Below are 23,342 nucleotides of genomic sequence, written 5' to 3'. Positions count from 1 at the left end.
AAAGAGGTTGGGAATTGGGTCAAGAAAATTGGTGTCGTAATTTTGTTCTGTTAGCTCAATACAGAGCAAAGTCATGGGTGTATTGACTTCGGAGCTGCCTCGTGTAAAATGCTACATCTATTGTAAAATAAACTTATTCATCCTAAAGCTAAACAGAGTTCGAAGCAGCAAAAAAATATTTTAAAAAAAACACCAACAGGAAGTAAGTTCTCATACTTAGCTCATCTTATCACCACTCTCGTCTTGGTAACTTGGTTTTCCTGATTTCGTGCTATCTGTTGTTATGTTAACCGGAGTTTCGGTTTTGCTGTCACTTTCTCTTTGAATTGGTACAGTAGTTTCATTTGAGATGTTGTCACGAGCAGGTTCTTCTTCCTTTTGATTTGTTTGATGTCCTGATTCGATAGCAGCTGCCATTTCAGTGTATCTGGATATGACCAGTTGAAGTTCGTCAATGAGATTAAGAGCGTCAAAAAGCATGACCTCATCATCAGATGTGGTTTAACCGGCAGAGATTGCTTGCACTTCTCTAGCATGCTCACTGTTAGCTCATCCTGCCAAAAAACCAAAAATGCTCCATGAGAAATTTGTTAATTTCGATGACGCAGATGCCTTAAATGTGATGTCCTGATCTTTGTGTACTTTGATGGCTAAAAGCACTTCTCAAGGCACCTTAAATACGAGGATAGTAAACTCAATGTGAAACATAAAACAAAGCCGTTACCTTTCGTTTACATACTAACGGATATTAGTTTTGATTTTATTTATCAAAATAGTTGCCTAACTCCATATTTGATCATAGATTTTCTTATGATATTTAGATTCAACCATAAAGGTTCTCGCTCCGACAAGACGAGTGCCTCACCTAACACCTATACTCTGCGATATCTCTGAACCTTAGTATGTGTCTGTCGCTAATACCTATGCATAAGATATCTTTTTCCATTAAGTTTCTCACACCATTAAAATGACATTTCGAAACAAAATGTCGCTATTATATACAAGGGTATGAATGAGGTGGTGCATTAATTTGAAAGTATAATGAACACTAAGTTAAACGAAAAAGACAATAGACAATCAGGCTGAGTGGTAAATCAGCGAGCATCTAAAATTATGGACTAGTAAAGAAAAACAACGTTTAGAACGCTTTGAGAAACCTCACACAAACATTGACAAGGTAAAAAAAATTGTCTTCTACTCACTAGTACCCTCATTCATACCATCCCAGACAAGAAAAATCATCAGGATCAATACGTCTGTAAAATACGTGAGAAAATCATAATAACTGCATAACAAACAAGGAAAAATGCAAAAATAGTAACCTTGATTGGCTTTGGTTCAGTTTCAGAATTCAATATGCTGGACAGTATATCAAGACTATTTCGAGTCGCAACAAGAAATTCTTTATTGTCTTCGATGGACTGGAAACCATAATGCATGAAAGTGGCATCTTCTTCACTTTCTAAGGCAATGGTGGGAACAAGGTATCTTTCAGAGGCGTTGGTGGCTGCGGATCAACATAAGATTCCGGGTTTTGTCGGTTAGAAGGTAAACTTTCATCTTGTGCAGTTGGAGGAATCACCCTCGACGGTATATATTTTTTATGTGCGAGACGCCTGCGTAGGAGTCTCCTGAAATGGGCATAAAAACAATTAAGAATCAAAATACATGCATATTGGGAAGTGAAAAATATTGCACCAACCACTTACATGTTGATCCGAGATTGAATTATATCGCTAATGATCGGAAATGTAGGGGTCCTTCCATATATATCGATCACCCTCAATGCATGAATCATACAACCGAAAAACTCCGATAAGATCCTATAACTGAAATTCAGTAACGAAACTATTCAGGCTTTTGTTTGATTAGGGCAATCAAAACACAAAGAAAATGCATATGCTCACTTCTCGGGAAGATCTTCGACCGACACTTTTCGCCACGCGTATTCCATTTTCAAGAGATTCTGGAAAAATCATGATACTTGGAAAAGGATGAAGAAGTAGAAGTGCCAAGATATACAAGAGGTTTGCTTATGGCTAATGGGAAACACGAGCAAAAGAGAGTTGGAAGAATTCTGTGATCAAGCTTGGATAGTTTGGGGTGAGAGATGCCGGGCAGTTCATGCATAACAGCGGGAGCAATGAAACCGAAACTTCCTAGCATAAACGTGGCTGAATTTCTGGAGGAATATCGCCAAGCATCGTGGGAAAGAGTTAGCCCTGGAACATGGCTTTTAGAGCGATCCCCAGTACATTGGCAAGCCCCTCCAGTTGGTGAGCTTCGACTAGACGCTAGCTTCCCAGAATCGAATTATCGATGTGGTCTTGGGTGTGTAAGTGTTACCCTCAACCATGAGGGTCAGATGGTTTCGGTCTAGTCATCCCAAAGAACTCCTAGCAATCCAAGAAGGCCTCCAAATTGTCAAAGATAGGGGGGTCCAGTCATGTTGGTATTAATTGTACAGTACAAATAGTCACAAAACCATTAGATGAGTTGAGTAATGTGAGATCATGTGTTTTAGACATTCAAATGTTGCTATGACACTTGGCAATAATTTTCTTAAATATGTTAGACGAACGATCATTGAAGTAGCTCACGTTTTAGCAGATTTTGTTTGCTCTTCTCATGCACCATTCTGGGTGTGTGAATATTTTTCGTATTGATTTATTCGTTAATAAAGTTACTAAGTTTTTTCCGGGGGAAAAAATATCAGATAAATATTAAATGCAATAGGCTAGCGAGGTATGTGGATGCAAATGACCCCTCTGCCACATCCTCGTACAATTTGCAACTGGAAACAGCAATTATTTCTTTTTTCTGCGAATGAAAATTCGTCATGTCGGAACGTAATTACGCAAAGTCTTGCCATCTGCTGCTTGGTGGTATCAAAATACAACACGATCCATCAACCCGATACGATCCAACATGAAAAAAATCAGGTTAGAGTTGGGGTTTTCGGGTTCAGGTTGGGTTGATTCGGGTTAGTGCCATGTTAGGCGGGTTTCGGGTTGGGTCACGGGTTGACCCGCGACCTCTTTTTTTGAAAATATTACCTATATTTTTATATATTGTATACTTGAACAAAATTTATTGTATATTTATATGATAAATTTTCATCATTTAATATTTATTTTGCATATTTTTATTTTTTTAACAATTTTTTATTTGATTTAGTAAATATACTTTTACTTTTCTAAGATTAAATTTTCAAATTTAAATCGGAAATTTTGTTATTATGTGTTTAAATTAAAATATTATTATTATTTTTTATTTTTTTGAATTTATTTCATTAGTATTTTTAAACAAATTTAAAACAAATAAATAAAATTCGGGTTAGGCGGGTTAGATGGGTTGAGTCGGGTTATACGGGTTCGTGTTCGGATTGGGGGTTTTCGGGTTACTTCGGGTTCGGGTTGAAAAAAAAATAAAAAAAATTCGCGGGTTGACTCGAAACCCGACCCAACCCACCCGATTGACACCCATACATCCGCTTCGCCTTTTTATTAAAAAAAGTTCACTTTTTCTTTTTTTTGGTGTTAACGATGATTAGATATTCTTCTGATCTTCATTTCTAATCCTTTAATAATAATGACAATGATGTGATAATTAATTAATCATCACATTAATTTATTCATCCCCACAACCAGCAAATTTGGAGATATGAAGGGGTCCCACGGATTCGACCGCCCTGTTTTCTTATTCTTTTTCCTCGCTTTTGCTTCTTCTTGGTGTTCCCAGCTTTGTATTCTTCCAGAAATGAAGATGAAGAGGAGATGGGAGGAATTATTGGTCTAGAGAGAAAGGGGTTGTTTTGATGAAATTTTTCTGCTGATTTCATGAAGTTGATTGATCAGGCACATGGGTTTTCCTTATGAAGCCTGATTGATTGTTCGTTGGGATTCATCAAGATCTGTTTTTTTTTTTTTTTTTCTGTTCTTGTCTCAGCTGTACGGTCTTCTTGCTCCCAACCACAATTTCAGAGGTACTTCAATCCAGTCTTGGATTTTTTAGTATGTTGCACTAATTTACAAGAATTGGGGTGTAATATGGGGTTCTAACCATGGGTATGAGATAAAAAAAATTGTTGGTTTTGGGTTAACAGACTGGTTCTGGAAAACTTCGGTGATTTCGTTCGTCGACTTCGAGTCCAGCTTCAATTTAATGTAATTTGGGGCAAATTTTATAGTTTCGCTTATGAAAGCACATTGCTTCTGTTTTGACTTAAGGTCTGCGAAAAGACAAATGTAAATTCTGTAGTGAAACAAGGTAATAGCATTTTTAAAAAATGAAGTGCCATAGATGGTAATTTTTGTCCTGATGTTCGTCAGACTGATGTATGCACCATTTCATTTTTATGGTCATTGTCTCATTTTTTTTTCAATTAATTTGTCAAGAGGCTGTTTAATTTTACCCCTTGCATGAATGTATGACAGACTTCTTCTCATAAGCAATTACTGACCTCATGGAACTTTGAAGGTTTGTACGTGAATTTCTTGCAGTCTACCACTAATCTTGATGTTTTATGTTGATAAAATTTCTTCCAAGGTTCCGGTTTTTTAGTTGAGATACCTGTTTCTATCTTTTTGGTTGATGATTAGAGAGAGAATTGATGTGGAAGATCCTTTCAATGCGTTTCGACCTGAAAATTCTATAGTGGTTGGCGAAAGCAATTATGGTTAGAAAAGCAATTCCTTTAGCAATTTGAAGTTGGTAGATAAAGTCTTTCTTTCTCTTAAATTACTATTCTGTGGTGGTGTACGAGGATTACGTCCAACTTCTGAAAAAATCTAGTAGCTATTTAATTACTCCTTTCCCGTTTTCTCATGTTTTATGATATTGTCTTTCTTGCATTGGCAGTTTTACTTTCTCAGAACTTGATGCAAGTACTCTTGCATATCTGATCTGACGAGTTCTAACGGAAGTGAACTCTTTATTATGATAAAGTTGTTTCTTAAGTCGCTTTTGGACCTGAAAAATAGCGTTTTAACCGAAATTATGCTACGTGGTTATGCAGATTCTAGCTTATGGCTATATATTCAAAGAATCAATACCTTAAGTTAGTTGTGATTGAAACCATGCCTCAAATTGAACCGTCTCTCTCCTTTTCCCCTCCAGAACGTGTATATCAGTTTGTAAATCATATAAAGGCTTATCCTTGTTGCTTTCCATGTCCCATTGTTTAATTTTATCAGTGACATTATTTACACAGGTGAATGGATTTAACATCGTTACGAAGCCTCATTAACATCATTTCTCGATTCATTCATCTGGTAACATGCTGCATGTCAAAGGCAACGCCGGTTGAGAAGGAATACCAAAGTATAGCGTCTTTCTTGAAGCATTTGAAAGCTGTACTTGATGATGTCGCTGATTGTAAACTGCCGTTTGATGAAGCTCTGTCTAAAGAGTGTGAAGAGCTCGATTTTGCAGTGAACGAGGCTAGAATATTCCTTGAGAAATGGTCTCCCAAAACGAGCAAGATTCTATGTGTGAGTAACTTCACTTGGCTTTGTTGTTTCCTTGCTTCCATTGGCATATAAGAGGTGTTCTGGAAAATTGTCTATCCTTTTGTGAACTAGCATTAATTTTGACATTCCTTGGGCACACGGGCCCATGCAAGTGAGATTCTACACGTATTTCGCTAGCAACTAATTTTTGTCATTTCTCGTTCCAGAAAAATGATTTACCCTAGCTATTTTAGTAGTCACTATGTAGCTTTATGACAGATATGGGATAGAGGTGTTGCAATCGCACTTACTTTAGAAGACAATGTCTCATTGCTATATAGCACCTCAACTCACTAATCTTGGCATTCTCGACTTCATGTTCGAGAATTGACTCTTGTGCATATAACGATAGAGGCAACTCCCTACATGTTACCACTTTGTCGACGTAGCACTTGATTTTCAGTGTTCTTGCCAATAATTGTCTTTAATATCATTCTGTGGCATCCTTGGCCGCTCTCGCAAGCAAGACTTCTTGCCAATATTTGTCTTTACGAATGATTTACCCTAACTACTGGAAGTGTTCATTCCTCCTCTCTCAACCCAATGTGGGACGGGGTATTACAAATATATTACACCAGTCTGGCATACTTTCAAAATTTCATAATGCCCTGAAATTTTCAAAACCTGTGTGCTGACAAATTCTTTTTCTAATTTTGCATTATAAATTATTTACAGGCGATAGAATGCAAGCCCTTGTTAATTAGAATCCAGAATTCCTCAGTCAAGCTCTCGGATGTTCTATGTAGACTAGCTGAATCATCACCGACCACTTTGAGTGCGTCTCGTGCTCAGGTAATGATCCAGCTTAACTTTCCAGTTTTTGGTACTTATTAGTTTGTGCAAATGGAGTGTTTTAATTCACTGCACAATTATAATACTAGGCGGGTAACATTCAATATACCGATGGAATATGTAAATTTAGACTCTTGCTCCAGTTCTGTATGCAGGAATCTCAAAATCTGAATCTTGGAAAATTGTCACAAGACATAGAAGAGATTTTTAAACAACAAATCGAAGGGAAAATTCTTGATCCTGAGCATCTTACTACAGTTGTCGAGTCCCTCAACTTGAGATCAAATCAAGAACTCTTGAGCGAACATATTGCATTGGAAAAGGAAAGGCAGAAAGCTGAAGACGATAGAACAAGAAGAAACTTAGATGAAATCTCTCAAGCTGTTGATCTTATGAATCAAATTCATGATTTTACGGCGGTTAAGCTCGAGAATACTCAGGCCATTAACAGTCTTCAGATCCCTTCGTATTTTCGCTGTCCATTATCTTTGGAACTCATGTCAGATCCTGTGATTGTGTCTTCGGGCCAAACTTACGACCGTGTATCCATCCAAAAATGGCTCAATCATGGACTTGTGACTTGCCCCAAAACTCGGCGCAAACTCTCACACAATAACCTCATTTCCAATTATACAGTTAAAGTTCTTATAGAAAACTGGTGTAGCGAAAACAAAGTTGAACTTTCCAGAAACTCTTCAGATATTCTCTCGGTTGGAAAGTTTCCTGAACGAATTAGTCAAGAAGATGACCTCCCATGTTCAACTTCAAGATCCTCTTCCGGTTTTGAGGAGGAAAAGATTGGTGTTTCCAGTGGGCATGATGTAAATGGTAATGGTGTTTGTATGAAGGAGGCTGCGAAATTTGATATATCATCCCCTGAACATTCTTATATACATAGCAGGAGTGAGTCAACATCAAGTGCCATTTCCAGCATTGAGTATCTCCCTACAGGATCATCCGAAATTTCCAGGATATCTAGTAAGCAAGATGGTGTAAGTGATAGATCTGGTGATGTAACATCTTATCCCTCTTCCTCGTTTTCAAATAAAATTTCTGGGGTTTCTTCTTTCAGTGGAAAGCAATATCACAGCTCCAAAACAATGGATGGAATAGCATCAAATAGAAATCTTAACTCATTTAGAACACTTTCATTCTCATCCGACTCGGGGACCAGTGATTTGACAACTACTTCCCATGTCGAAAAACTAATCAAAGACTTGAAGAGCGAATCAACTGAACTGCAAACTGCAGCTGCGGGAGAATTACGTTTTCTTGCAAAGTATAATGTGGAAAATCGCTTCATTATAGTCCAATGTGGGGCTATTGCCCCATTAATCTCCTTGTTACACTCTGATACGAACCTTGCTCAAGAACATGCCATCACTGCTCTACTAAATTTGTCAATTAATGAAAATTTGAAGGCTAAGATTGCAGAAGAAGGTGCTTTAGAACCGTTCATCCATGTTTTGAAAAATGGAAACTCGGTAGGCAAGGAGAATGCTGCAGCGGCTCTCTTTAGCCTCTCACTTTTGGATGAGTACAGGATCAAAATTGGTCGGTCAAGCGCAATTCGAGCTTTGGTTGATCTGTTAGGATCAGGTACCATCAGAGGTAAGAAAGATGCTGCAACAGCCTTGTTTAACCTATCTATATTTCACGAAAACAAGGCTCGTATTGTTCAGGCAGGGGCTGTGAAACACTTGGTTGTGTTGATGGACCCTTCAACAGAAATGGTGGATAAAGCTGTTGCTCTTCTTGCTAATTTGTCGACTATCGCAGAAGGATGCTCAGCCATCGCTCAAGAAGGTGGCATACCGCTTCTTGTGGAGATTGTTGATATGGGATCTCAAAGAGGAAAGGAGAACGCTGCCTCTGTATTGACGCAGCTGTGCATTAATAGCCCCAAATATTGCCGGATTGTTTTGCAAGAAGGTGCGGTTCCACCTCTCGTTGCTTTGACTCAGTCAGGCACTCCTAGAGCCAGAGAAAAGGTGCATATCCTCCATTTATCTCATGTTCAGCGCTGAGTAATATAATTTTTTTTAAATGATTTCGTTGTTTTGAAGCAGGCGCAACAGCTGCTTAGCCATTTTCGGAACCAACGTGAGAGCACCGTGGCTAGGGGCAGATCAAGAAGGGAAACATAAACAATATCTATTTGTTCATGACTTCTTTTTCATGTCTTGTGATGTGATTACAGGTAAATTTATGCCGGCAGAGGTTTTGAAAACGCCATTCTCGTCGGGAACTACGGATTTGTTGCAACAAGATGAAGCGAGTAGAATTTGTTGGGTTTGTAGGCTGCAGCTCACCAATTAGCTGATGATGGTGATTGAGATTTTGACTTTTGAGTTTTGGTTCACTTTGTTACTGCAAAAAGTTTGTACAGACATGTGTATATATGTATGTGTTAAGAAGGATTTGTTGAGTTTTATTATGGTGATTGATTTCATGATACCTGCATTTTAATGTGAGAGCCAAGAAATAGTGGCATACCTCTGGAGTGACGAAGTGCATTTTTATAAAATAGTCTACATTAATGTCCTTTGAATAATAATAATTATTTTTTCCCTTGCCAAAATATTATTTATAAATAGTTTTAGATAATTATCTTGAATAATTCGAAAAATAATTAAAAGAAATCGAGAGCTTTCCTAATCCTAAAAATACAAATTACAAAAGAAAAAAAAATATATATAAGTACGCCACACGTGAATATAATCGTTAAATTAAATTAAATATGAAGATAAATAAGTCAAAAAACCAATAATACGCAATTCAGAATAATTTTCACAACCCACCAAACATTAGTAGATTAGTTCAGAAGTTGAAAAAGAAAAACTCGTACGATTGCATGCAACTTCATAGGCCAATGAACAACTGTCCAGCAGCGATGACAGAGTATGAAGTTAAGAAATTCAACTTTAATTTTTAAATAGATCGAATCTAAATTTTACCACGATCCAAAATGGCAATTGGCCTGTCCCAACCAGTTGCTCAACTGGCAGAAGCTAATGGGACTTCATCATCTTGAAACTCAATCAAAATGTCCAGAAACTAACAGTACAGGTTTCAAGACTTCCACAGAAGGGTTCGAAATTCATCACCAGGGATATTCCGATTCATATCATCCATGCATGATGCATCACAGTTTCTAAGTTCTGACAACCAGAAATCAGTACACTTGGGGGTATGAATTTGCTCAAACCGATTGTTTTATACATTTAGGATGATATATGTGACCTTGCTCATTTCTTCTGCAATACAAATATGCATCGTGCAAGAGAACAAAGAGGCGAAGATTTACGCCCATCAGCCGATAAAATCAACAATTTATAAGGTCTATACAAAAATCAATATTATTTAATACATTATCTCTGTTGAAGTGATTTTTAAAACATAAAACCGAAAGCAATTTAACCGAATTTTCGCTCACCCCCTAAGTACACTTTAGAAACTGAGACAAGTTTCAGAACTTGACTCACATGACTACAAGATGTATGCAAGAACTTCCTACCCTATGTAGGAAAACTCAGATAAGGTGCTTCGCAAGATTTCATCATTTAAAGAACATTATATCGTGATATACCAGAAGTCTTTAGCTTCACAAGATTTCATCATTAACAGAATCATCGGATCGGTGACATAACCTTAAGTGCTTTTGTTAAGATCCCATCCTTCCCAGAAACACTTTTCCACAGTTGATTACCCAAGGAATAATTTCTTATTGCAAGGGTTTCCCATTGTGCACTCACAGCTTCAATGGCAGCTCCAATCAACAGTCGATTTTTATGAAAATTTTCACTCGTTTTCGTGTAACTAATTAAACCTGATCAAAGTACATTGTAATAATGATTATGAGTCAATAACCTACACAAATTCTGAATGATATGCTCCAGGAGAGATGCGAATAAATTCATGTGGGTTCTGCACACAACGATACAAAGGTATCCCCTCAGACTGTAGCAGCGAGGGTGAGAGTTGATATACCTGTACAAACACAAAAGTTATGCAAAGATAATATCTAAATTATTTTATTTTTATAATCTCAGTTTATATTATCTCGTGATAATAATAGTAATTATTATTGTTGATAATAAATATCAAATAATTCATTAATTTGAGTAGGGCTTGTTTCGAAAATATATTTATTATATACGAGTGATAAGGCCAAATCGTGAAAAGATTTTAGGGATTTGATTTAATAATATTTGCCTTTATCTAATATTTTTTATCCCTAATTATGTGCTTAATTGAATAATAATTGTAGATTTGAATAAAAGAGAAAAATGATTAAATTTGGAATAAAAGATGAATTTACAAGACTTCAAAGAAAAAATATAAAAAAAAAAGGAAATAAAATATTTTTTATTCCTTGATGATATTGAAATCTTGAAAAATCTATGTAAATATTGATAAAGATCTTATCTACACTTCTTTTTATTTGAGATGGGCCTTTAAAAAGATTTGGAGAAAGAGGCCCATGGAGGAGGATAAAAGAAGCGCACAAGGGGCTGCGCCGTAACGTACAGAGTGAAAGAAGGAGAGCAGAAGCACTGAAGACGGAAGGAAGGAGAGGAAGATCAGAACAAAAAGCTACTGTGAAGTAGCACCAGCGCGGAAGAAGAGCAGAAGCACGAGGAATTCCTCACACATGCTACAAATCATTGAGAATTCTTTTCCTTCTTTCTTAACTATGTTTTCTCCATTGACTTTAAACACTGATTTTGACTTTTATTTTAAGTTTATGGAGTAGATTTTTATAGACTAAGGCCACGATAGGGCCGAGACAGATTATTTTTGATGTTTTGAGTTTAATTCAATTAGATTATTTATTTTATTCATTGATTGATGTCGTTTATCACGTGTTCTTTTAATCTGGCCAATTAAATAGAATATTTGTTGGTTAATCTAAAACCGGAAGGCGATAGATTACTATTTGCTTCACACATCAATTAACACATGGTTAAATTGACTAGAAATAGTATTCGATTTCAGTGTGCGACTTTAGGTCGAAAAACTGGAATTTCACAGCGATCTAATGCGGTTGAATCTAATTAAATTCAGTTAGGAATAATTGGACTGTTAGATTTAATTATGTTTATTAATTCGAGGAATCGTTTAATAAATAATTTTGGGAATTCCGTCGTGAATTAAATAATTAATTTATTGAATATGAATTTGACACGTAGATTATAAATTGTCTCGGTACCGTTGTGCGCCTTAGTCGTTTTTAAATAATTTGAATTTTCGTCTAAATTAATAGTTTGGATTAGTTTTGCTTTAGTTAATTTATTTAAATCGTGTTATTTAGTTTTAATTAATTTATCTCCCATCATTTGAATTTTATTAGCCTAAATTAGGAAAAATAATTCATATTCTAGTAATTAAACATCGATCTCTGTGGGTACGATACCTGGACTCATCTCCAAATACTATTACTTGACCTAGTCCGCTTGCTAGATTTATTCCCAACCGAAATCGTCGGTCAAGTTTTTGGCGCCGTTGTCGGGGATTGAATTGTTTAATATTAGGATTTATTATTTTCTTGATATTAGGTTTTTATTTTATTTTGTCGATTCTACGCATATTAGTACGTTTGAAGTTTGTTTCTTATTTTCAGGAATTATCTACTGTGCATGAGTCGTGCTAGAGGAGACATAGAATTAGAGTCATTTGATCCAGAGATTGAGAATACCTTTCGACGGAGACGTAGAGCACAAAGGGAGAAATCCTCAGACTTTGACGTGGAAGAACAGTTAAAACCAGAGGACGAGGTTGAAACAGCAGGGATGGAAGTAATGGACAACGAGGAAGATTATCGCACTGTCTATGATCTCACTAGACAAACCACTAGAGGTTATGGTTCTAGCATTACTCGCCCTACTGTGGAAGCAAATAACTTTGAGTTGAAGCCATCCATCATTCAAATGATACAGTATCAAGTGAGATTTGGAGGAATCGCAGACCGAGGATCCTAATGCACATCTGGAGGGATTTCTATCTATCTGTGACACAATCAAATTCAATGGAAGTGAGCACGGATGCCATAAGATTGAGACTATTCCCTTTCTCTTTGCATGGTGAAGCAGCAGAATGGCTTAGAGATCTACCAGCTGGCTCTATTACTACATGGAATGGTTTGGTGGAAATGTTCATGAATAAATATTTTCCACCCACCAAGCTAGCACAACTGCGTATGGATATTTCATTTTTCGCCAGAAGGATGGGGAGATATTAGATACAGCTTGGGGAAGATTTAGAAAGATGTTGAGGAGGTGTCCTCAACATGGTTTCTCTTCATCTGAACAAGTTCAGATTTTCTATAACGGAGTAGATCCTTCTGTGCGTTCCATGCTAGATGCGACAGCCAATGGTAGCTTATACAGGAAGACTCCACGAGTTGCACTTGAAATAATTTCAAATATGGCTGAAAATAGTGCGGGTTGGCCATATATTAAACGAGAAAAGAAGGCTGGAGTTCTTGAAATGGATGTGTTGAATGCACTTACTGCTAAGATTGATGGGTTGGCCCATCAATTCTCTCAGCTGAAATCAAATCAAGCAAATCAGGTCCAAGGAATATTCATCGAGGAACAACCCATCTTTGATGAAGAAGCAGTGAATTTTGTGGGGAATCAATGGAGACAGCAATCAAATCCATACAGTTCCACATACAATCCAGGATGGAAGCATCACCCTAATTTGCTTTGGAAGAATACAGAGAATTCCCTTAATCCAACACATATTCCTCCACTGCCCATTCCTCAACAAGTGAGACAACAAGGATTATTGGTACCTGCAGCACCTCCAGGATTCAAGCAAGAAGATCAAAGACCAATTTATGAGGATTTTATGATGAAACATGTTGTGAGAATGGAGACGAGACTGCAGAATCATGACGCTATCTTGCGAAGGTTGGATGCTCAAATGGGTCAAATAGCCAATCAATTAGCAAATCGACCCCTTGGAACACTACCAAGTGATACTGAAAAAAATCCGAAAGGAGTGAATGCAGTGAGTAAAGTGGTCAAGGACCGAGGAAGAGGAGCCAAAGAGGCAGAATTCTACAGATATGGAGGCAAAGAATGATGGAGGAATGAAACCAAAAATGGAATATGATAAGGAACAGAACACTCAGACTACACAGAAGACAGGTAAGAAAGGTAAGGAATTTGATTCTAATGATAATATTGATATTAATACACTTCCTTTTCCTCAAAGAGCAGGGCAACTACAATTGGATCAACAATTTTCAAAATTTCTTGAAGTTTTTAAGAAATTGCACATAAATATTCCTTTTGTAGAGGCTTTGGCTCAAATGCCTTCCTATGCTAAATTCTTGAAAGATATTTTGACTAAAAAGAGGAAACTTGTTGATTTTGAAACTGTTACGCTTTCTGAGGAGTGTTCAGCTATTTTGCAAAATAAATTACCTCCAAAGCTTAAGGATCCAGGTAGTTTCTCCATTCCTTGCACTATAGGAAATTCTAATTTTAACAAGGCATTGTGTGATCTTTGTGCTAGCATAAATCTTATGCCTTATTCTTGTTTTGAGAAATTGGGGATTGGAGAAGTTAAATCAACTACTATTTCCCTTCAACTTGCTGATAGATCTATTAAATATCCTAGAGGGGTTATAGAGGATGTTTTGGTTAAGGTTGATAAATTTATATTTCCAGTTGACTTTGTTGTACTAGACATGGAGGAGGATCGTGAGATCCCCTTAATTTTAGGTCGTCCTTTCTTAGCTACTGGAAGAGCTCTCATAGATGTGCAAAAAGATGAGTTAGTTTTGAGGTTGAATGATGAGAAGGTAACTTTTAATGTTTTTCGTAGTATGAAATATCTTGGATCTTCTGATTGTTATAGAATAGATACTATTGATGATATTGTTGAGTGTAGTGTGCAGGATACTTTTATTGAAGACCCAGTGGAGATGCTTTTGGTGAACCCAAAGTCCACGGAATCAGACAGAGAAGAGGTGGAGGAATGTATGAACTTCTTGGAGGGATCAAAGCCACTGCCAAGATCTGTGAATTCGAAGATTGGGGAGCTTGGACATATTCCAAAATCACTTAAACCATCCATAGAAGAACCCCAATTTCTCGAACTCAAACCACTTCTTCCTCATTTAAAATATTTATTTTTGAAGGAAGAAGAATTCTTCGAGGAATTCCTATGCGAAGATGAGGCAGAAGAGAAGTTGGAGGATGTAGAAGAACACAAGTCGAAGGATTTGAACTCGTATATGGTCTTAAAATATATTCCACCAGCAGATTATTTATTTCCATCAACGCAAACTCAAGAATATTACATCCTTTACGAGCTTTATCATGGATTGGATTGTTCTTCCCCTAATAATCAATTTTTGCCGAGTGTTGTTGGAGCGACGAGCTTACAATGTCAATATCATGCCAAGCTTGAGGGCACACATAATCAAGACTCATATGTAATATCGTATGATACTTACTATGGGCGGAAGCCGCTATTTGAAGGCTGCTTCTCCATAGTCTAGCTGTAGACAAGAAATTTAGCGCTTGCTGGGAGGTAACCCAGTGATTTATTTTATTTCGTTTCATTTTAATTTTTTTATCTTTTCAGTCTATTAGGTTAATCCTCTATGATTTTGGTGTGTGTAGGGAGTATTGGAATGAAGCAAGATGATTCACACTCTGGAAAGTTTAAACTGTTGAAATAAAATCTTACAGGCATGGAGGAATTCTACCAGCCCCATAGAGCATTTCATGGATCTCAAAGCAACACTGTCAGGGAAGTTCATTCTTGCTATTCTACATCAAAGTTTTATATTCTTTTCGAATGGCATGACACTGAGGACAGTGTAAATCTTAAGTTTGGGGGGAATTATTAAACAACACTTAGCATACGCTTCAATGATTAATCCTCGAGCATGAATTTTTTTTTTTTGGTTATTCTTTGAGAAACCGCACTAGTGATTACATGATACACTAATTGACTTTCTAGATTTTTGAACACTCAAGAAATTACATCACACCTAGAATTGATTGAGATGATCTGTAGTTGTACCCGAAGGATTTGAGCACAAACTAGTTTTGTATCATATTTTGAGACATAATATATGCACTTTAGGTCATACTTATATGAATTAATCGTGAATTGGTAAAAGGTGAGCGCATGAAAAAAAAATCGAAAAAAAAAGAGAAAGAAAAGAAACAATCTAGAACTTGTCTGATTATCCTTCGAGGCGAAAATACGGAGGAAAATGACTTAGGGATGATTTAGGCGATCTTTGGACCGTTTGACCTTTCGAGCCTACCCAATGCATCATTTATATCCCTAGTATCCCCTTTTGAGCCTAATAAATCGAGTGGAGTGTGTCAAAGACATACAATTAGCCCCCACTCGTATTCCTTCAAAATCCCACATCAACTACCCAATTTTAGCTCATATACTATTCATCTACCTAATTTTGAGAGAAATAAACCCCTTTAGCGCTTTAAATTTTCAATAACTTCCATGTGTTGATAATTGATAAGAAAAATTGGAGGAGTTTAAAAAAAAAATCATGAAGAATGAGAAGGGGATTGATGAAAATATAAATATACATAAAAAAAGAGGAAGGAGGAATATTGATGTGGTGATTGAAAAGCCTAAAAGGAAATGTTGTTAAGGATTGAAAAAAAATACTGAAAGAAAAGAGAAAAATAATGGGGGAAGATGAATGAAAGTTGAAGGAAGATGGAAAAAAAAAAATTTGATGGAGGATGATGAAACTCAATAAGAAGGAAGATAAGAGATATAGGAATGCGCTGAAGGAATAATTGTTTATTTTATCTCATTTTGAATCTCCCTACCTTTATTGTAGCCGTGAGCCGTGGCCTAACGTTATAAGCTTAAAAAGACATATTGACCGGGTCATATTCTTCCAACATTTAGTGGAGAAAGATATGAAAGATAAGCTTATGGAGAGTTTCTTTATATGAAAAAAAATCAGAAAATATGAGCATTCCTTGAACTAAAACACCTTTGAGGAATATGAGTTTTGACTTCCACACTACACACATCTCATTATCTTGATCTTTTCTAGTGAATGCTTGAGTTTTAAAGTTGCAGCGAAAGTGAATTTTACGATTTTCAAAGTGTGATCTTTTGATTGAGTGTGACGGAATTTGGTATGTTGAAAAGTGTTGATTGTGTCATTTTGTGTGGTGAATCATTGAATATTCCTTCATAATATTTTTATTCTTTTGATTTGCTCGAGAACGAACAAAGGCTAAGTGTGGGGGGATTGATAAGGCCAAATCTTGAAAAGATTTTAGGGATTTGATTTAATAATATTTGCCCTTATCTAATATTTTTTATCCCTAATTATGTGCTTAATTGAATAATAATTGTAGATTTGAATAAAAGAGAAAATGATTAAATTTGGAATAAAAGATGAATTTACAAGATTTCAAAGAAAAAATATAAAAAAAAAAGAAAATAAAATATTTTTTATTCCTTGATGATATTGAAATCTTGAAAAATCTATGTAAATATTGATAAAGATCTTATCTACACTTCTTTTTATTTGAGATGGGCCTTTAAAAAGATTTGGAGAAAGAGGCCCATGGAGGAGGATAAAAGAAGCGCACAAGGGGCTGCGCCGTAACGTACAGAGTGAAAGAAGGAGAGCAGAAGCACTGAAGACGGAAGGAAGGAGAGGAAGATCAGAACAAAAAGCTACTGTGAAGTAGCACCAGCGCGGAAGAAGAGCAGAAGCACGAGGAATTCCTCACACATGCTACAAATCATTGAGAATTCTTTTCCTTCTTTCTTAACTATGTTTTCTCCATTGACTTTAAACACTGATTTTGACTTTTATTTTAAGTTTATGGAGTAGATTTTTATAGACTAAGGCCACGATAGGGCCGAGACAGATTATTTTTGATGTTTTGAGTTTAATTCAATTAGATTATTTATTTTATTCATTGATTGATGTCGTTTATCACGTGTTCTTTTAATCTGGCCAATTAAATAGAATATTTGTTGGTTAATCTAAAACCGGAAGGCGATAGATTACTATTTGCTTCACACATCAATTAACACATGGTTAAATTGACTAGAAATAGTATTCGATTTCAGTGTGCGACTTTAGGTTGAAAAACTGGAATTTCACAGCGATCTAATGCGGTTGAATCTAATTAAATTCAGTTAGGAATAATTGAACTGTTAGATTTAATTATGTTTATTAGTTCGAGGAATCGTTTAATAAATAATTTTGGGAATTCCGTCGTGAATTAAATAATTAATTTATTGAATATGAATTTGACACGTAGATTATAAATTGTCTCGGTACCGTTGTGCGCCTTAGTCGTTTTTAAATAATTTGAATTTTCGTCTAAATTAATAGTTTGGATTAGTTTTGCTTTAGTTAATTTATTTAAATCGTGTTATTTAGTTTTAATTAATTTATCTCCCATCATTTGAATTTTATTAGCCTAAATTAGGAAAAATAATTCATATTCTAGTAATTAAACATCGATCTCTGTGGGTACGATACCTGGACTCATCTCCAAATACTATTACTTGACCTAGTCCGCTTGCTAGATTTATTCCCAGCCGAAATTAATGATCAGGAAGGGCAGTTAAAACCATGTTCGGTCAACGAGATAATCTAATTATTCTGCTTAATATAAATCAAAACAATAAAATAAAAAATTCTAAGATTGTATTTTGATTTAAGTGAGTACTTAAACGAAGAATTTGAAATGAATCGTATGATTAATTTGAATTCTATTATAATGAAATAACTAGTACTTTAGATTTGAAATATATTACGTCGGTTAGATTACTCAAACAAATGGATTTGTCCATTCAAATGTAACTCAAAGTTATGTTTTTTATATTATTCTAATTTTTTTTAGTAACAATAACATGTAAGTTGAGTAAAATATTCTTTAAAATATGTTCTATAGAAACAAATTTAGTTTATCTTAAAAGTAGTATTAATAACTCAAAGTTATATTTGGATTGAACGATTTAGATTTAATAATATTGATTTATATTTTTCTAATATATTATTAGTGAAAATAACATCTAAGTTGAGTCGTAAAGGCAAAAACTTGTGTGAGACGGTTTCACGGGTCGTATTTTGTGAGACGAATATCTTATTTGGGTTATCCATAAAAAAGTATTATTTTTTATGCTATTAGTATTACTTTTTATTGTGAATATCGATATGGTTGACCCGTCTCACAGATAAAGGTTCGTGAGACTTATTCACAAGAGACCTTGTTCTTTAAAATATATTATGTATAAACAAAATTAGTTTATCTTAAAAGAATTAATAATTTAGTATTATTAATAATTATTATTAAAAATAAATATCATATGGACCATAATCTATGAAGAATCATGTTACGATGTGCTTGATCGTATATCATATCTTTGGATATAAATTGAATATGTCACAATTATAAATAAAAGGTGCTTATATATAAACAAGAATGTAAAACTTTTACATTACATTTATCCGTAAAAATTAAATAAATTTCAAATTATAATAATTAAATTAAGTTCATAGCCATCAGGTCAAATAGATAATGATTAGTTCCAAAATTAGATAATAATTTGTAATGATTGTGTGTTTTCAGATTTAACTGTTTAGCCAATTCAGGTTCAAAGGCATTTATTGTATGAACTGTCCACAATATTTAAGATTGGTAGATATTAGCATATTAAATTTATTACTCAACCATAATTTGTTTTTAAAAAATAGTATTTGGAATTAAAATCGCGTCGAACCATACTCAAAATCATAAATTCTGCTTAATTCTACGTATTCATCTTAATTAACTCTAAAAAATTTAATATAAATTTCTGGAATTTCGAACCAACAACGTCGTACACTTACATAATTTCATACGTTTTATTTTGTTTCTTCAATTACTGAATACAACTTGTCACCAACTTCATTTAATTTTAACCGAAATGAAGGAACAAAGAATTCTGTTTGACGTGATATGTTTAATTATGAAATATTAAATTAGCCAATTCAGCCATACATATTACCTCCAAATTCTGCAATTTATCTCAGCATATGCAACATAAAATATTGTCTACTTTAATTTCCCTGCTCTAACTATGATTAAAATATTACTCGTACACATAGTACTCCAAAAAATTCAAAACCCACGAATTAATAACTAAGTAAACTATATATATTTGAACTAATAGATTGTTCAATATATAATTACACTATACACCCCAAGCCCAAAGTTCTAGCTAGCTACAACATTAATCATCTCATACATTTATAGATTTCACAAATTACATGTTCCTCATGTATCGTAACATCACATATACATATCAAATTATCTTAAAATTAAAGTGAAGTTTTATAAACTATTACGATGATGACCGTGACTCTAAGACATGATCACTCCATTCGAATCGTTGTCGAAAGTCATGTCGAACAAGAACCCGTAATCGTCTTCACATCTAGGAGTAGTACTACTCGACGGATCGCGACGAGGCTCGTTGATCGAGTCATTGTATTGTGAAAGGTGATGATCAAAGTGATAGCCCGGCACGGAAGTGCTAGGGTTTTGAAGAGATGAGCCGTTGGAGAAGAAGGAAGTGATTATGTTTTGAAAGCCACCATCCAAATTAGCACAAGATGTGTTTAGATGATCGTTATAGCCATTTTGTGTGCTATTTTCACAACTTGATTTGTAAAATACTCTGCATAATACCCAGTCTTCCTGTTAAATCCACCACAAATCGATCAGATTTACTAAAAGTTCGAGTTGGAGGCCGTTGAAAATAAAATAAAAATATTATCTTTTCAATTATTAAAAAAAACGATTAGTTTTGCAATCATAATAAATTGATTTGCATAGATTATATAAAAAAAATTGAGTTTCCATGGAGTATAAGCAAGTTTCTTACAACTTATAAGTAGGCATTGCCACCAAAGTGACCTCATTCTATTTCTTTCGCATTACTCAACACATGATCCTTAATTATTCCTTTCTCTAGAGAACATGATATGTTTCAATAATTATGTCGAATGAATTAAACAAAAATTCTTAAAAAATTAAAAATATTTAATTGTATATTTTTCAGAAAAAATAAGCTTATAGTATTTGGAAATTTTTTTATTACATGCCTGTAGATTTCTCTAATATGATACTCATATTGAAATTTAAGTTACCAACCTTAGGAGGCACGTGAGGGTTTTCTAGACGAAACTCATGCATGATCCATCCAGTTTTGATTCCGTTAGGAGCTCTATTCTTGTAGAAAACCAAAGTCTTTCTCATGCCCACTACGGCTCGAGTCCCCGGCTCGACTATCATTCGATCTTTACCGGTGGCCTTCCAGTAGCCCGAGGTGGTGGCCCGATTGGTTCGATATCCAGTTGCATACTTGCGATCACGGAAGCTAAAGAAGTACCACTCGCTTGAATTCAACTTTGCTGAATCTAAAGAAAATACATAATTCAATTTCATGGTTTTAGTTAAGTTCGTAAATTAAATATTTCTTTATTTTATATAATATATATATATATATATATATATATATATATATATATAAATATTATTTGTGTGGATTGGAAGTAAGTGTGAGGATATAACTATCCATATATAAGTTAGTTATATTTCATCACTTCCATATATTGTTAACTTGTATGACGATTTCTGCAAAGGTGACAAAAAGTTGGTTACAAGTCACCAAGATTCTCAAGGCAAGCAAGCATGCATATATCATATTTTTTCTTCCAAGTTCTTAAAAATTTGAGAAATAAAATTTATAATATAAAATAAAATGGAAATTTTGTTTAGCCTTTTCTATACTTGCAGACTAAAAAGATATAGAGAGGTCACTATAATTATAAGGTAATAAGTTTATGTCACAATCCTTGTCTTCGCTTATAATCACAGTTTTGTAGATCAAATAATAGTCGTCCATATCATAGATTAAAAAAAAACATATATTTAGCACAATTTCTTATATAAAAAAATACACATATGGATTTAAAATATTTAATAAACTATAATTTGAGTCATGCTTAAAAAATATTATTTTTGTTAAAATATTTTTAAAAAACTTCTTAGTGAAGTCATATATTCTCCATAATTAATGCCGAGTATTTTCTTGAAAAGCCATGTTAAGATCGTGTATCTGTTGAAAAAGCAATCTTTTAAAGTTAGTTTTTATTTAACTTTTTTATAATATTTTTTTACAGGAAGAAAAAAAGAACTTCAAATACACACAGGGATATGGAAATATTCTCTGCCATGGTCATATTATAAATTATAATAGACATGTTCAGTTATAAAATCTTATCCAGTTTCTGCATACGTTGTTAAGATTCACTGAACCTACGATAAAAATGTGTCTTTGCTGCTTTTTTCTTCTAAAAACTGCAGACCTTTTCTAGATTTCGTCACTCTTTTGCCGAAAGTTATCATTATTTTACAAAAAAATCGAAATTAAATTTTATTAGGACCCTCAAGAGATCAGAATATATTAAATATATACATATGCATATTATATTCGTGAAGCAAACCTTAAATTTTTTAGGTGCAAATGCATGCACTCAATTATGTGTTAAAGCCTGACATTTAATGTAATACCCATGTTTGTGTTCTGTAATAAATCATTAAAGAAAATATTGTCTGGTTTTAACAAGAAGCATAAAATTCTTTAAACTTTTGCGCTTTTAATGGAGCTAGCTAGCTGGATCAAAGTATATACACACACAAAAAAAAAAATATGTAGCTATGATTTTAAATCAGAATCTGAAAAAAATACCAAACTCAAATAATTAAGGAAAGTGTGATGAGATGGGACAAAAAAATATCGTATGCAACCAAATCATCAGCAAAAAATAAAATTGAAAGAACTCAAAACACTTGGTTTTTATAAAATAAAAAATTTCGAACACGAACGAACAGGAAAATAGCCCTTAAAAAAACATCCGTTTAAATTTTCGAGTCGACCCTATACCATCGTTGTAAAGTGAGAAAAGATACCTACCAGGAAGCTGCCATGGCTCACATGTATGCAGATCGATTTCCATCAAAGTTCCTCTGATAACTTCTTCATTAGCAATCTTTTTGTAAAGATAGTGGCAGATCAACTCCTCATCGCTCGGGTAGAACCTAAAACCCGGCGGCAACGTGCCTCCGATGTCTCTTAAACCCATTTTTATTCCAGATATATATATATATATATATCTTATTGAATCCCTGCCAAGAATTTAGGGTTCGAGAAAGAAAGGTGATGCAAGAAATATATGAGTAGCTTTAGAGGGAAGGGATCATTTGGAGAAGTATTATATATGTTATATGGTGATTAATTAAGTGAAGGAGTTATGGCTTTATATATAGAGATCAAACAATGATTAACACCAAGCTTGGCCAAATGGGAATTTATTTCATTTATATTTATATTTATATTTAATTGATAAACGTGGCTTTTTAAATTATGCTTGTATAATTAGTAATTATGGTTAAAGGTATTGTGGAACTTCCGAGGAAAGGAGAATTAACAAGAAACCCTTACGTGGGCGATTAGGGACAACTAGGGGAGGATTTTTGCGACTCCGATTTAATTTCATTGGAAGTGTAATAAATTTATTTGTGACATATCAAAAAATTCATACTGAAAATTATAGAGAAGGAAATCTCGAATAATTTTAGAAATGTATGTATAAATTTTATTAGTTTTTTTTTTGAAAATAATAATAAAAAATTTAATGAAATATATATGAACTAACCCCAATTCCTTAAAAATATGCAAACGTAAATATTAAGTTTTTATTAAAAAAAATTGGGAGCATAAATAATACAGAGCGACATCATGATCACACATGTTTTATCTTGTCGCATCGATTGACAGTGAATACAACATGAGGATCCCTTGAGCATAGTGTATATCTAAAAAAATATAGAGATTACAAAGCAAACAATTTATGCGATACAAAACTAATTTTACATAGTAAATATTTCATTCTATATATTTAATTTCCTGAATGCCTCACAAATTTTTTAAATTAAATTTATACTA

At 34.3% G+C, this 23,342-nt stretch overlaps 2 protein-coding genes and 1 long non-coding RNA gene across 8 annotated transcripts; 1 reads left to right on the top strand and 2 right to left on the bottom strand.

Annotated features, from left to right (window-relative positions):
* Positions 1-123: 123 nt before the first annotated feature.
* Positions 124-2,430, bottom strand: LOC142537212 (uncharacterized). 2 transcript variants are annotated; one of them, XR_012818496.1, is made up of 4 exons: positions 1,908-2,430; positions 1,710-1,829; positions 1,323-1,631; positions 124-554 (listed from the first exon to the last, which is right to left on the bottom strand). It is a non-coding gene; the product is annotated as an uncharacterized LOC142537212 (long non-coding RNA). The 2 variants fall into 2 exon arrangements; XR_012818497.1 differs by lacking the exon at positions 1,710-1,829 and having other exon boundaries at positions 1,323-1,628; positions 1,887-2,430.
* A 1,162-nt stretch (positions 2,431-3,592) lies between these two features.
* On the top strand, positions 3,593-8,736 carry LOC142522581 (U-box domain-containing protein 3-like). Of its 5 annotated transcripts, none has more exons than XM_075626068.1 (6): positions 3,593-3,985; positions 4,437-4,479; positions 5,213-5,492; positions 6,186-6,302; positions 6,446-8,293; positions 8,372-8,736. In XM_075626068.1, exons 3-6 carry the CDS (start codon positions 5,217-5,219, stop codon positions 8,447-8,449), a joined length of 2,319 nt encoding a protein of 772 aa, XP_075482183.1. In that variant the 5' UTR covers positions 3,593-3,985; positions 4,437-4,479; positions 5,213-5,216; the 3' UTR covers positions 8,450-8,736. The 5 variants fall into 5 exon arrangements, with proteins under 5 accessions (XP_075482183.1, XP_075482191.1, XP_075482172.1 ...); XM_075626076.1 differs by lacking the exon at positions 4,437-4,479 and adding an exon at positions 4,106-4,269; XM_075626057.1 differs by lacking the exon at positions 4,437-4,479 and having other exon boundaries at positions 3,593-4,269.
* A 10,800-nt stretch (positions 8,737-19,536) lies between these two features.
* On the bottom strand, positions 19,537-22,597 carry LOC142537211 (protein CUP-SHAPED COTYLEDON 3-like). The gene is made up of 3 exons (XM_075642765.1): positions 22,311-22,597; positions 20,486-20,751; positions 19,537-20,029 (listed from the first exon to the last, which is right to left on the bottom strand). The coding sequence occupies exons 1-3, from the start codon at positions 22,477-22,479 to the stop codon at positions 19,694-19,696; spliced, it is 771 nt and encodes a 256-aa protein (XP_075498880.1). The 5' UTR covers positions 22,480-22,597; the 3' UTR covers positions 19,537-19,693.
* Between the last annotated feature and the right edge of the window lie 745 nt (positions 22,598-23,342).

This window comes from Primulina tabacum, chromosome 2 (genome assembly GCF_025594145.1).
Source record: "Primulina tabacum isolate GXHZ01 chromosome 2, ASM2559414v2, whole genome shotgun sequence".
In the NCBI taxonomy this organism is placed as follows: Eukaryota; Viridiplantae; Streptophyta; class Magnoliopsida; order Lamiales; family Gesneriaceae; genus Primulina; species Primulina tabacum.
Note: the sequence above shows the minus strand (reverse complement) of the source record. Positions and strands in the feature narration are given on the sequence as shown.